The sequence below is a fragment of the Gastrolobium bilobum genome, unplaced genomic scaffold (assembly GCF_033153095.1).
Source record: "Gastrolobium bilobum isolate Gb01-03AN ecotype WA unplaced genomic scaffold, APGP_CSIRO_Gbil_v1 utg2933, whole genome shotgun sequence".
NCBI classification, from domain to species: Eukaryota; Viridiplantae; Streptophyta; class Magnoliopsida; order Fabales; family Fabaceae; genus Gastrolobium; species Gastrolobium bilobum.
In genome coordinates, this window is record NW_026898380.1 from 405,164 (window position 1) to 419,177 (window position 14,014).

The 14,014-nt window shown below is 33.3% G+C and overlaps 1 protein-coding gene across 1 annotated transcript; it reads left to right on the plus strand.

The window, feature by feature from the left end:
• Positions 1-799: 799 nt before the first annotated feature.
• On the plus strand, positions 800-5,872 carry LOC133315486 (ACT domain-containing protein ACR11-like). Its single transcript, XM_061517115.1, has 10 exons — positions 800-1,172; positions 1,879-1,939; positions 2,068-2,193; positions 2,429-2,523; positions 3,013-3,097; positions 3,217-3,276; positions 3,362-3,417; positions 5,242-5,347; positions 5,507-5,575; positions 5,662-5,872. Exons 1-10 carry the CDS (start codon positions 1,018-1,020, stop codon positions 5,722-5,724), a joined length of 876 nt encoding a protein of 291 aa, XP_061373099.1. The 5' UTR covers positions 800-1,017; the 3' UTR covers positions 5,725-5,872.
• The last annotated feature ends 8,142 nt before the right edge of the window (positions 5,873-14,014 follow it).

The window sequence follows — 14,014 nt, forward strand, 5'->3', positions numbered from 1 at the left end:
AACTATACTATCGTTTACTGCTTTTGTATTTCAAAAATAAAATAAAATTATAAAGTCAATATATACAAAAAATGTTATTTGCACAATAATCATGAAACAAATTCTAGGATTTTCAAAAAATCGAAAACCGATTCAATCCAAACCGAAAAAAATTGGATTGGATCGGATCAGATTAGAAAAAAATCCAAACCGAATGGATGATTAAATGATCAAACCGAAGATATTGGATCAGATAATTTTTTCTTCCAAAACCAATTCAATCCAGACCGCGAACACCCCTAATAAGAGGACATTCCTAATCTGAATAAAAGCTTTCAAAGTAAGTTATATATTCTTTTCATATAAATAGCAATAAGTTGCCGATAAGTTTGTTGGTGGTTTTTGTGGATATATATAATATGGGTTTTATAAGAGTTATGTTGTAGGAAAAATGATTGTGTTATGTTATAGAGATTCGTTTTGCGTGCCGAAGTTTTTTTTTTTTTTTTACTGCGGGTCCCACAAAATGTTGTGTGTGTAGGAAATTTTTTGTGGTCATGTTAAATGATAGATGATAAACCCATATAATATATATAGTGGGGCACGCACGCACATGTTAAGTTAAGTTAAGATGAGAAGTATCTCAAAGAAAGTAATATGACATTTAAAGTAGGGAGGGACCGCTTTTATCTGCTCCTACATTAACATGCCCACACTTTTATTCACAAAAAATGTACATTCTCCACCAAACGTGTCGCTGTTTTTCTAGTTGTCCAACCAAATGTATAAAGCCCCAACAAGATTATGAATGGACGTCACAGATTTCTTTATACAGATAAAGAGATGAATGCACTCTTTGCTTTCCCCCATTCATTTTATCTTCATTCTTCTTGTTCTTTTGTTGCTTACTATTTCTCTTCTTTTTGCTAAGTCATGTCATGTGATTTGAGTTCTTCTCTACTCTAAAATACTTGAATTTTCTCACTTTCTCATATTCCTTTATCTCTGCTCAAGTTATTATTTTGAAGAGAGACCAAAATGGCTGTGGCTATGGCTGCTTGCAGTCTTGGACTTCACTTGAGTGCTGATAACAGCTTGAGAGCTTTGGATAAAACCATTTGCTGTGCCCCTTTCCTCAAGTCCTCCTCTGTGTTTGATGCTACTAAACCATGTTACATTCTTCACAAAACAAGGTATGCTGAGTTGGATTCTTTGTTGCTTGTATATAGTAGAATTCAAGCTTCTATTATGTTGTCCTTTTTTTCTTGTAGTCAGTTTCTGCTGTAATATTTCACTTCACGATTTACTTTAATTCAATTAACACTCCTAAAAACTCTTGGTGCACAAAAATATCTAATGGAACTAATGGATAATATGTTTTATTTATTTAGCCCTTATGTTGCAACCTTAAATCTTGCCATAGTTGTATGTAGAACACTTGGAGGTTTTAGTGTGATCTGATTGAGTAAGATAGTAGGCAGGATGAATACTGAAAACATTCATTGATTAATATCTTCAATTTCTGGAAGGCTTAAAAAGTGTAACCTGCTAGGACTGCGCACAATGATGTGTTCATTATCTGTTAATTGTATGGGTAAAGAACCAATTCAACCCAAAAGCTTAAGTTATTGGGTGAGGCCACGTTAATGGTTTTATATATCTCAACACCCTCCTCACACGAGAGCCCACTGAGCTTGAAGGGTGGACAATGCACAGGCCCACCTACCTGTGCAAAGAAAGAAATTCCACTAGAAAGAAAGTGGGGGCGGTGAGGATTGAACCCGGTACACTAAGGCTCTGATACCATGTAAAGAACCAATTCAACCTAAAAGCTTAAATTATTGGGTGAGGGCACATTAATGGTTTTATATATCTCAAGAGTATGTACTATTTTCTCAGATTGTCATCTTCAGGAATTACAAACATCCCTCGAGCAACAACAACTGTGACTGATGTGGAGGTATTTAGCAACATCAACCAATACGGTTGTCATTTTTATTGCATGTGAATAGGCACTACTTCCATTTTTCTCATGCTTGTTGACTTTCATACTTAAACATTTGCTTTCAACTTCTCTTTTGAGAAAAGGATGGAAATCAAGGTGAGGCTGATACCATTCCAACTCCCATAGTTATAATTGATCAAGACTCTGATCCAAATGCAACTGTGGTGGAGATAACCTTTGGTGATCGACTTGGGGCACTTCTTGATACTGTTAGTCATTCTCTAAAATATATTGGTGCTCATGTTTTACTTATCAAACACTTTATATATATATACACATATATATGTATGTGGTGTAATATATATATGTGTGTGTATGTATGTGTATATTTGTGGGTAGGCAGTTTTCTGATCTGTATTATTTCTTTCAATTTCATTGAGAGATAATTGATGATAAGCGTTAATAAAATGGTTCTAAAATATCTATTCCTTACCTGGGTTTCAGATGAATGCATTAAAAAACTTAGGACTTAATGTTGTTAAGGCAAATGTCTTTCTGGATTCCTCTGGCAAGCACAACAAGTTTTGCATCACAAAAGCGTAAGTTTTACGTGTTATGCAATATGTATGAGTTAGTAATAATACATGGTTACTGTCCTATCCTACATTCCTATCATTGCTCTTGTGTTTTTTTATTATTGCTGAAGTATGCTAAGTCATTGTTAATAATGCCCTTGTTCTGTACTTGTGAATAATAACTTCTAGTACTGAGGTGGCTCCTCTATCATTCAATTATTGTACACAGACAAGAAGAAAAGTTCATTTGAGATAATGTCTAAAGAAATGGAAAAAGAAAATGAATGGCTAAAAAGGTTTTAAGATATTTCAGATATTTGCAAAATGAATTTAGTAGGCACTATTTTCGCAGCCTAACTCCTATGGATGGCTTCTAAAGTAAGGTTCCACTAGGGCTTCTATATTCAATGTAGTCTAGCACAATGAAACTTGTTTGGTTCGTTTTCACCTTTCAAGTTTTTAACTAGATTCTCTACTAATTCATTGAATATGCTGGTGGAGCTTTGTTTGCAGTGATACCGGTAGAAAAGTGGAAGATCCAGAATTGTTAGAGGCAATCCGTTTGACAATTTTAAATAATATGATTCAATATCACCCGGTATGCTTCCCAACTATTCTCATTCTCCTTCTCTTATTTTGGAGCATGATTTGGTTAGATATCATCAGGGAGTTCTGTGCTTTTAATTAGAGTTATGTGTTTCAAACTGTTTTGTCAAGGAATCAAGCGCCCAGTTAGCTCTGGGAGCAGCTTTTGGACTTGTGCCTCCAAAGGAACAGGTGATGAATACTTTGCATGTGTTGGTTTAATTGTCTCTGACCTTATTAGTGGAATCTGGTTTATATATTTTTTTAAATATTTCAGGTTGATGTGGACATAGCAACCCACTTAACCATCACTGGTGATGGCCCAGATCGAAGGTGATGCATCTAAACATCTGCTTCTTCCTTAACATAATAGTTATTCTGATCCAAACAGAAAATTGCTTAGTTGAAACCTCGCATAATAATTTGAGATCTTAGCCCTGACACAACCATGCGCTGAGCATGCTCAACACCACCTTTGAATTTGTTGGAAATCGATAATCGCATGTTGAGATATATAGTCCCACATTGGTTGTATGAGCAACTAATGTGGCCTTTATAAGGCCTTGGGCACTCCTACCCTTAGAGCTAGTTTTTGGGGTGGTGTATCACAAGGTTCTTATCAAGTGGTATCAGAGTCAGGTTGGGCTCGAGCTAGCCTGGTGATTGGCTAGGAGGCCGGTCGAGTACTTTGCGCTTGGGGTACTCGGTTGAGGGGGAGCATACCAATGGTGGGTTTCACACTTGAGGGGGAGATTGTTCTTGAGGGGGAGATTGTTGGGATATTCAAGTGTGATGAGTCCCACATTGGTTGGTAATGGGCTAAGTGAAGAATATATAAGTGAAAGGACCCATAAACCCAATGCCTTAAGGTTCTGGGTTGAGACATAGTGTCGGATCCACTTGCTACGGTTGGTGTAGCCTTAGCTCATTGATGGTGGTCCCCGCCACGGGCTTCAGCATGGACCCACCTGACAGTGGTATCAGAACTGGTTGAAGGCGGTCGGAGGTGTTTGGGTCGTTTGTGGCGGAGGAACGTTGTGTAGAAGGATAAAAAGAAGGTCAATAGTGGTCCCCTTGGTCCAAAAGGTCATCGGAAAAAAATTTCAGGTGGCGGCTGATGGCGGCATGAAGCAAAGAAATTAGGGTAGTGCCCAAGACCTTATAAACTCCACATTAGTTGAGCATACAACCAATGTGGGACTATATATCTCAACACGTCCCCTCACACGAGAGCCCATTGGGCTTGAAGAGTGGATTATGCAACAGGCCCAATCTTTGGTTTACCTTTTTGTGCTTCCACTTTAAAGTGGGGGGCGGTGAGGATCGAACCTCAAGCTCTGATACCATGTAAAGAACCTTGGGATACACCACCCCAAAAGCTAGCTCTTAGGGTGGGAGTGCCCAAGGCCTTATAAACTCTACATTAGTTGCACATACAACCAATGTGAGACTATATATCTCAACACGCCCCCTCACACGAGAGCCCATTGGGTTTGAAGAGTGGACAATGCAACAGGCCCAGCCTACCTGTGCTAAAAAACGCCACAAGAGAAAGTGGGTAGCAGCGAGGCTCTGATACCAACTTGAAAAAGGGTTATCAAATATTATTGAATTGTGTATTAATCTGATACAAAGAGGTCTCTATATATAGAAACTAAAATACCTAATTCTTGACCTAATGAGCTTAGCTCAATACAACAAATACTAATAATAATAAAAGACCTAATATTTACAACATCGCACAACACACAAATAGATAATGAAACGGAAAAGGGTGAGAGAAAATTCATACGGTAATTTATCCTGATTCATTCAATGTATGCTACGTCAAGCTTATCTGTACTATATTGACTTCACCGTCACTCATTACAAGTCACTCAGTTTACAAGAAAATATAAATAGGATTTGAAAAATCCTAACAACAGTTATTCATAGGCTCAAGCCACTAAAAAAAATAAAATTACAATAAATCAGAGATCCACAACAGTCCCTGCACCCAGCAGGAGTGGCTCCCCCGAACCCCCAGCTTTCTATTGACTCCGCTAACAAAATTCATCATCTAAATGCAAAGTATGACTTATACACAGCAGAATTAATATGGTGCTTATCTATAGACAATACAAGTATGCTGTTGCTTACCTGTTTTTTCTGTTGCAGTTTACTCTATGTGGAGACAGCTGATAGGCCTGGATTACTGGTGGATCTTGTAAAGATCATTACTGACATTAACATTGCTGTTGAATCCGGAGAATTTGACACAGAGGTAAGTAAATCATAGCCAAAAGTGTAAATTTATTTTTTTCAGTCCTAACTCCTAATCATTCAATCTCTGAATGTGTCAATCTGATTATTATTATAAAAATAAAAAAAGAGAAAAGGGATGTCTCAGTTACATATATGAAAGCTTTGGTGTAAAACATAGGGGCTGTTGGCTAAGGCAAAGTTTCATGTCAGCTACAAGGGTAAAGCCATCATCAAGCCTCTCCAGCAGGTAACAATGTTATTGAATGATGAGAAACCAACATTGTCAGTTTCTGAACTCTCAACTGATTAAAATTCATCTCTACCATGTGGCAGGTTCTTGCTAACAGCTTGAGGTATTTCTTGACGCGACCATCAACCGAGGAATCCAGTTTTTGAGTTTGGAATATAACCACGCTGGAATTGCAGGATGCATATTCATTCTGTTTCTTGTTATTCTTCATTTGGAGGACAAATGCAGAATATATTTAACCAAAAGCTGGAGTCATTAACTCTAAAATTTAATAAACTTTGATCGCATTGTAAAGTGACATTCCGATGATTGACCAACCTGGTAAAATAAATAAATAAATAAAGGGTAAATGATTTCTTCAGTCACGGGCTAATAATCGAAGATAAAGTTATCTCCAGCGAGTTTAAAACGACATCGTTTTGGGGCGGAAATCAAGTGTTCTTGTAATTATAATATATTGCAGGGTTATATTAGTCTTTATCATTATTATTTTTTAATCTTATAACCTAAAACGACGTTGTTTTGGGTTTATTGGAGATAACTTTATCTCCGGTGACTAGAAAAATACTTTTCTCATAAATAAAATAATAAATAAGAATTACAAGGCTTTAGTTTACGTAATGCCACTAACAGAAAGAGTGCTGCGAACTAGGTTCCTATGCGTTATAGTTATGTACACAAAGTCATGGTTTTTCGTCAATAATAAGGGAAAATTTTAAAAATTTCCGTGTAAGTTTCTTCGTAATCACTTACCCCATCTCCAAAAATTTTAATCATTTATAACCCTATTTAAAAAAAAATTATCACTTATCCCCTAACTTGATTTTCCAATCCAAAGTTAAAGTTAACAGAGTTAGTTTTTAAAAAAAATAACAAAACTACCCTTAAAGAAAAATAACACATGGACCTTACTGCTAGCAAGAGATAGTCATTGAGGAGTGGAACCCTAATCATTCTGACGCTCCACCGCCCCTGCTTCTGATTAGAAGGTAGATGTTTATATAATTCGGGTTCTGAAAGAAACTCACAGCACTCAAAGATTTGTACCGGTAAATCTCCATTTTATTCGGTTGTATTTGAGTGATTTGTATTCTCTCTCTATAACAAAGAATAAAATGAAGTTTCATATCACAAACCCTATATGAAATCAATGGTATTCAAATGCGATCAATGTAATATATATATATACCATTTTTGAGTTCTTCAATCAACGACCATTAATCAGTGACCATTTGCGAGTTCTTCAATCAGCGAATTCTGCCATTTACGAATACTCAATCAGATATATATATATATATATATATATATATATATATATATATATATATATATATATATGGGGAAAACATTTCTGCAGCCACTTTAGATAAAGTTGTCTACAGCTACTTCATTAAAATTGTATTTTCTCTCTCCGCCACGTCAGCCGATAATGTCTGAGGAAAGAGAAAAAAAGAATAGCTTTATTATTATAACTAAGTATGACCAGTCATACTTAGTTAAAAAAGGGTAGTTGTAGATAACCTTATCTAAAGTGGCTGTAGAAATACTTTTCCATATATTTGTGTGTGTGTGTGTGTAAAAGACAATAACCGACCCCGATCAATAATTCAAATAAAGTGTATTGCAAACACATAAATCGAGATGCAAATGATAAATGGTTAACGAGTTGCAAACGCTAGCAATAATATGTAGAATAACATATTTGGTTGTATATTTTTTTGAACTATTCACTCATTTTTTGTAGGTTACAATGAATGACTATGACGTAGGTCTTCCATAATCACCTCCTATGGATGAAGGGGTTTTATCCATGGTATTAAACTCCCATCGTCCTTTATATCTCATTCATTTTTTTATGTGTTAGTTATATTCTGGGTTTAATTTTTCTTTTTAATGATACATAATTTGAAGAAGATGATAGTGTTGAGTTTGAAAACGATGATGGAGCTGACTTTGGAGATGATATATTTGATGGTGAGGCATTGGTTGAGGATAAAATGAATGAAATTTTTACAAGTCCTCCATGCATTAGCATTTTATAAAGCAACAGCTCTGCACATGTCTAAAGTTATACAAGTCCTCCATGCATTAGCATTTTCTCGTTCTTGGGAATGACCAAGTGATTGAAAATTATCTTCTTCATTTGGTATCAGAGCTATGCATATATGATTATAAGACCCAAATTTTTTTATTTATTAAAATAATTATAAATTTGCATATAGAGCCTAAAGTTCATGCTAAAATTTCGTTTGAAATTTTTTGCAATTGATCTTGCAAACCTTGGGTTTTTGTTCTACGTGATGAGAGTTTTCTAACCATATATCATATGCATATTTTCATTGAGTATTCTAAGAAAATTTTGAATCTGAATTTCTGGATTTTATTACATGAAAGTCTAGAAAATTTCTCAAATTATTTTCAATCGATAAATTGACACCTTAAATTGCTTTGGGGCTTTTGAAAAACAAGTTTTTAGTTATTTATTGACACAAAAAATATTTGAAATGTTTCCTATAGCGAAGGAATTTCGTTCATGAATGTATTGTTACGAAATATAGGGGTCATATTATGAAAGTTTCAGTCTTTCTTTAAATTGATATTGTTTCGTTGATGTAAATCGAAAATTGGTTTGAAGGTTTTGTTCCCCTGCTGTTTTCTCACTGTTTTATGTTGTTTTTAATATAAACATCACACATTTTTGTGCTAAGAAAAATCGTGACCCATAGATTGAAAAATTATTTTCTAAACTTTCAAAAGCTCTCAAAAATAGCTGAAAAAATCTGTTAATTTTATATGGATTATATTATAATCTTGTTGATTTGTTGTTTCTGATTTGTTTTGTGATGAAAATCACTCAAAATCTGCTTTTTTTGAGCTTTAACGAAGCTCTCGTGGCGAAATCTGATTTCGAGCAGGTCAACCCGCCAAAGAAAGAAGAAGACACTGCAATAGAGAAATCTCAAGAAATCCTCAAGGTTAGGGTGAGATTATGATAGAGATATCCTATTTATATTTCTCACTAAAAGGTCTCACGAAATCCACACCAATAGGAAATCCTTTAAAATCGTGAGATTTTTAAATACCACAAGAATCCTGATTGAATACCAACAGATTGGACGGACTCTAAAATAATCTTTAAAAATCCTAATCGAATACCACATGACTTTTTTTCAATCCTTTAAAATCCTAATTAAATATCAATGGATTTTTTTGTCAAAAAAAAATCATTAAAATCCTTTGAAATCTCAATCAAATACACCCCCTTAATTTTATTATTATATTATTTGATAAAATATTAGTTTTGAAATAGTTTGGCATAAATAATGATTTTAGAGTGTCTCAAATTTCATATTTGATTTTAAAAAAGAAAAATTGTAAGTTACCAAGTCCTATTTATTAATGTTTTCATTATTTGTTGATTGGGAATTGTCATTTTCTTTCAAGGAGGTGGAATTAGTGATTCCATATTTCATATAATCAAATTTAAATATAGTTTTTGTTCTGTCGTTAAGACAGATATGTCCAATCTGATGATTGGTATATTTATGTAGAATTTATGTATCCTCTCTCAGATATCTATGAAGGAGATACCAACATAATCAAGGCGTGGAGTGTGTGCACAGTGACAATTAGGAGAGAGAGTTTAGAGTGTGTGTACCTTATATTCGCTTAACCCCTTATTTATACATGGGTATCTGCAGAAGTGAACTTTTGGGCCTCTTAGGAATATATGGGTCTAGTTGTTGATCCATTACTGCTGTAATAGGATTAATATAATTAAAGAATATTTCTTTAATTCTCTCTTAGCCGTTAGCCCTTTTTGGGCCTTCTAGAATATGAGCCTCTATGTCAGGTCGATAACAATTTTCTAACTTATCCTTATTTATTTTAGGGGAAGGATATTGTAACAGTTAATTAATGTTACTACCAATCAATTTCACCGTTAGATCGATTATGTTAATCCAATGATTATATTTGTTCCCTTCTTTTTGTGGATTAAGAATTCTCTCCTCTGGCTCCTCATCGTACTGCCACTGCCACCACCATGTCATCATCATCACCATCGTTGCAGCCACTGCCATCACCACCACTACCATTATCGCTGCCGCCACTATGCCACCACTACCATTATCACGCCACCGCCACCGCCATCACCACTACACCATCGCCACCGCCACCATGTCGTCACCATCACCACCATTACTACCACCACCACCATCGTTACGGCCACTGTTGTCATCACCACCACCTCTACGTCACCGCTACCATTACCACCACCACCACCACTACCATCGCTGTCACCACCATTATCACTACCATCATCGCAGCTATTACCGTCACCACCCCCACACCACTACCACCACCATGCCACCATTACCACTGTTGCCACTGTCACCGTGCCATCACCACTATTGTCACCGTCGCCACCACCATTCCATCACCTCCACCACCACCACCATGACGCCACCGCTATCGCCACCACCGCCACCACCACCACAACACCACTACTACAACCACCACCACCACCACACCATATGAAAAGGAAAGTGATGATCCGAAAAAATTTTGCTTAATAGGAATAATTTTTTGTTCTATTATTTGTTGTGTTATCATACGCAATTCTCATTCGCGGAATAAAAATAAAACATGTTATCAAACACATTTTTTTTCTAGAAATTGTTCCAAGGCACAGAAATAGAAAAGAATTATTTCTTTTCATAAACAGTGCTAGGGAACAGAATGGTTGTGATGCACACCCTAATTCCACATTTCAATCGATGCAATTATTTGAAGATCTTAATTGAATTGCTAATGTTACCAAACAGACACTTGACAAGATCTTCAATTGATTTGCAGATCTTCATATCTTAAGCTGCTCGAGATAATTTTATCTCCGGCTACTAAATCATAATCATACAAAGAGAGATCAATGGTGATAAAGGAAGAGAGAAAAAAAGGGAATCATAACCATTCAAAGGTGAATTAATTAATATAAGGAAATAAATAAACAAAACGACGTAGTTTTGGGGTAGTCGGAGATAAACTTATCTCAAGTTGCCGGAGAAATATTTTTTCCATATATATATATATATATATATATATATATATATATATATATATATATATATATATATATATATTACAAGTATGAAGATAAGGGTAAATATTTCTTGTAATTTTTACAGCGACCTTATAGGGGTAAATATTTCTACAGCCACCCCAAAAACTACGTCATTTTGATTAATGAAGGGAGTTTATGTAATTTTAGGTGAATTAATTAAGGGTGTTTTCGTAATTTTATTTATTTATTTATCATATACATTTTACTGAAACACCCTTCAATAATTCACCTAAAATTACATAAACACCCTTCATTAATCAAAACGACGTAATTTTTGGGGTAGCTGTAGATAACATTATCTAAAGTAGCTGTAGAAATATTTTTTTCCATATATATACAGTGGTCGGGCACCAATTTGAGCCCGGGCCAAAAAATTATGTGTATTTATTTTTCTTAATTTTAGTTAGTTCATATCATAATATATTTAAATTATATTAAATATAGAGCACCTAAGCAAGCAGCACTAAGAAGAGTTATAATTTTATTAAATATTTTTTAATTTTACAAAAAAAAAATTATACAAGTGAAAATTGAACACATAACCTAATACTACTTACCCAAATCTTTCACCAAAAATATTTTAAGTTTTAGATAGGGCCAAATTATAAATTGTAGCCCGGGCCAAATTATAATTTTAACCCAAGCCAAATTATGATTAATTATATAATTATACATGATAAGTACAATTTGTTAAAATTTAGCACGACCGAGGCCACTTCAGTAATTCACTTAAAATTACAGAAACACTCTTCATTAATCAAAACAACGTAATTAATTTACTTAAAATTACAGAAACACCCTTCATTAACCAAAATAACGTAATTTTTGGGATAACTGTAGATAACTTTATCTAAAGTGGCTGTAAAAATATTTATCCCTATATATATATGTGTGTGTGTGTTTGTGTAATTTTCTTTTTTTTTTTACCTCTTATTTGTAGGATTTACCATTAGGGTTTGAAATTGTGGACCTTTTTGCCTCCAAAGCCCATATGCTATGATGTCATATCTATGTCAATATCTTGGATTAATATCCTTCTTTGATTGTATGTCAGGCCATACATTAAAGGGAAAAGTGTTTATCTTTTTAAATGAGACAACTTATATTCTTTCACTCTCACAAAAAGGTGAGATCCACACCTTTATTTTTTTATCAACTTTCTCTCCTCCTTTATCTATCTCTTTCTCTCTCTTAAAATGACACAACTTTACATCCTTCAAAATGACACATATTTTTTCCTACATTGGGGGTGTATTGGATTGAGATTTCAAAGGATTTTAATGGATTGTTATAGACAAAAAATCTGTTGGTATTCGATTAGAATTTTAATGGATTGAGAAAAAGTCACATGGTATTTGATTAGGATTTTAAAAGATTATTTTAGAATCCGTTCAAATCCGTTGGTATTCAATCGGGATTTTAAACAATGGAATTACAATCTCGTGGTATTCAAAAATCTGACGATTTTAATGGATTTTCTATTGGTGTGAATTTCGTGAGACTTTTTAGTGAAAATATAATTAGGATGTCTCTCTCGCAATCTCACCATAACCCCTAGGATTTCTTGAGATTCTTTTGTTACAGTGTTTTCTTCTTCCTTTGGTAGGTTGACTGCTCAAAATTGGGTTCCGTCGTGAGAGCTTCGTCAAAACTAAAAAAAAAGTATATTTTTGAGCGATTTTCATCAAAAAAACAACCTAGAAACAACAAACCAACAAGATTCTAATATATAATCTATCTCAAAAATAACTTATTTTTTAGCCATTTTTGAGAAATTTTGAAAGTTTAAAAAGTGATTTTTCAAGCTATGGATAGCAATTTTTCTTGGCACATAAATGTGTGATTTTTGTATTAAAAATAACATAAAACAGTGAAAAAATAACAGGAGAACTAAAACCCTAAAACCAATTTTCGTTTTACATGAATGAAACAATATTAATTTAAAGAAAGATTGAAACTTTCATAGCATGAACCCTATATTTCGTAACAATACATTCATGAATGAAATTCCTTCACTATAGAGAACTATTTCAAACAATTTTTGTGTCAATAGATAACTAAAAGCTTGTTTCTCAAAAACCCCAGAGCAATTTATGGTTTCAATGTATCGATTGAAAATTTTTTGAGAAATTTTCTAAACTTTCATGTAATTAAACCCAAAATTTTAGATTCGAAATTTTTTTAGAATATTCAATGAAAATATGCATATGATATATTGTTAGAAAACTCTCTTCACGTAAAACAAAAACCCCAAGTTTTTCAAGATCAATTGTAAAAAATTCCAAACGAAATTTTATTATGAACATTAGGTTCTATATGCAAATTTAGAATTATTTTTATAATTAAAAAAATTGCGTCTTATAATCATATATGCATAGCTTTGATACCAAATGAATAAGATAATTTTTTGTGAAAAGCTGTTGTTTAGTAATTTTAAATGTTTGTTAAAAACCATATTATGTTTTAATGATTGAGAAAATTATATTAGATTTTAATTTTTTTATTAATTTTATTGCATTTCTTTGTTATTTTTTTATAGGGAAGATTATTATTACAATCTATTTATGTTTACAACCATATCTTAACCGTTGATTTCCGTCAATAAACAGTTATTATTTTCGTAAATCAAACTCATTAATTATTATTTAATTTACAATAAATGGTAACCGTTTTAAGATATGGATGTTAAATATTGTAAACAAAAAAAGGTTGTAAGAACTACAAAAAAAAAAAAAAAAAAGTTGTAAGTATAACATTTTCCTTTTTTATTGACTCTTGTAATTTTGAATGTTTGTTAAAAATTCATATGACTTTTTAAAATCTTATAAATTTATATTGTCCTTTCAAATCTTATAAAATCTATTAAAACCCTTTAAGATCCAATCTTATGAAATCTTGATTGTAAAAAAAGTTTTTAAAGTCTCTCCAATTCGAAATAGTCTTTTAAAATCTATAACATTTTTTACTTCAAAGAAATCTTTTAAAATCCTAATTTAAAATCTATAAGATTTTAAAAAATCATATATATTTTAAACGAACGTTCAAAATTACAACCGTAGAAAAAATCTTTTAAAATCCTAAACGGGCCTCGGGCCTTTGTAAGAATTACATATAGTACACTTATCACAACAACGAGAGTAATATCGACTCCCTTATTTTTTGTGGAATAAGAATTCTCTCCTCCGGCTCCTTATCTTCTCGTGAAACAGTGAAGGTATGATCTTTTGTTCTGCCTCACAATTCTTCTTTTTATTTGTGTATTATTATAATGGGTCCGTTTTTTCTGTCTTAGCACTTAAACTAAATTCACTGTA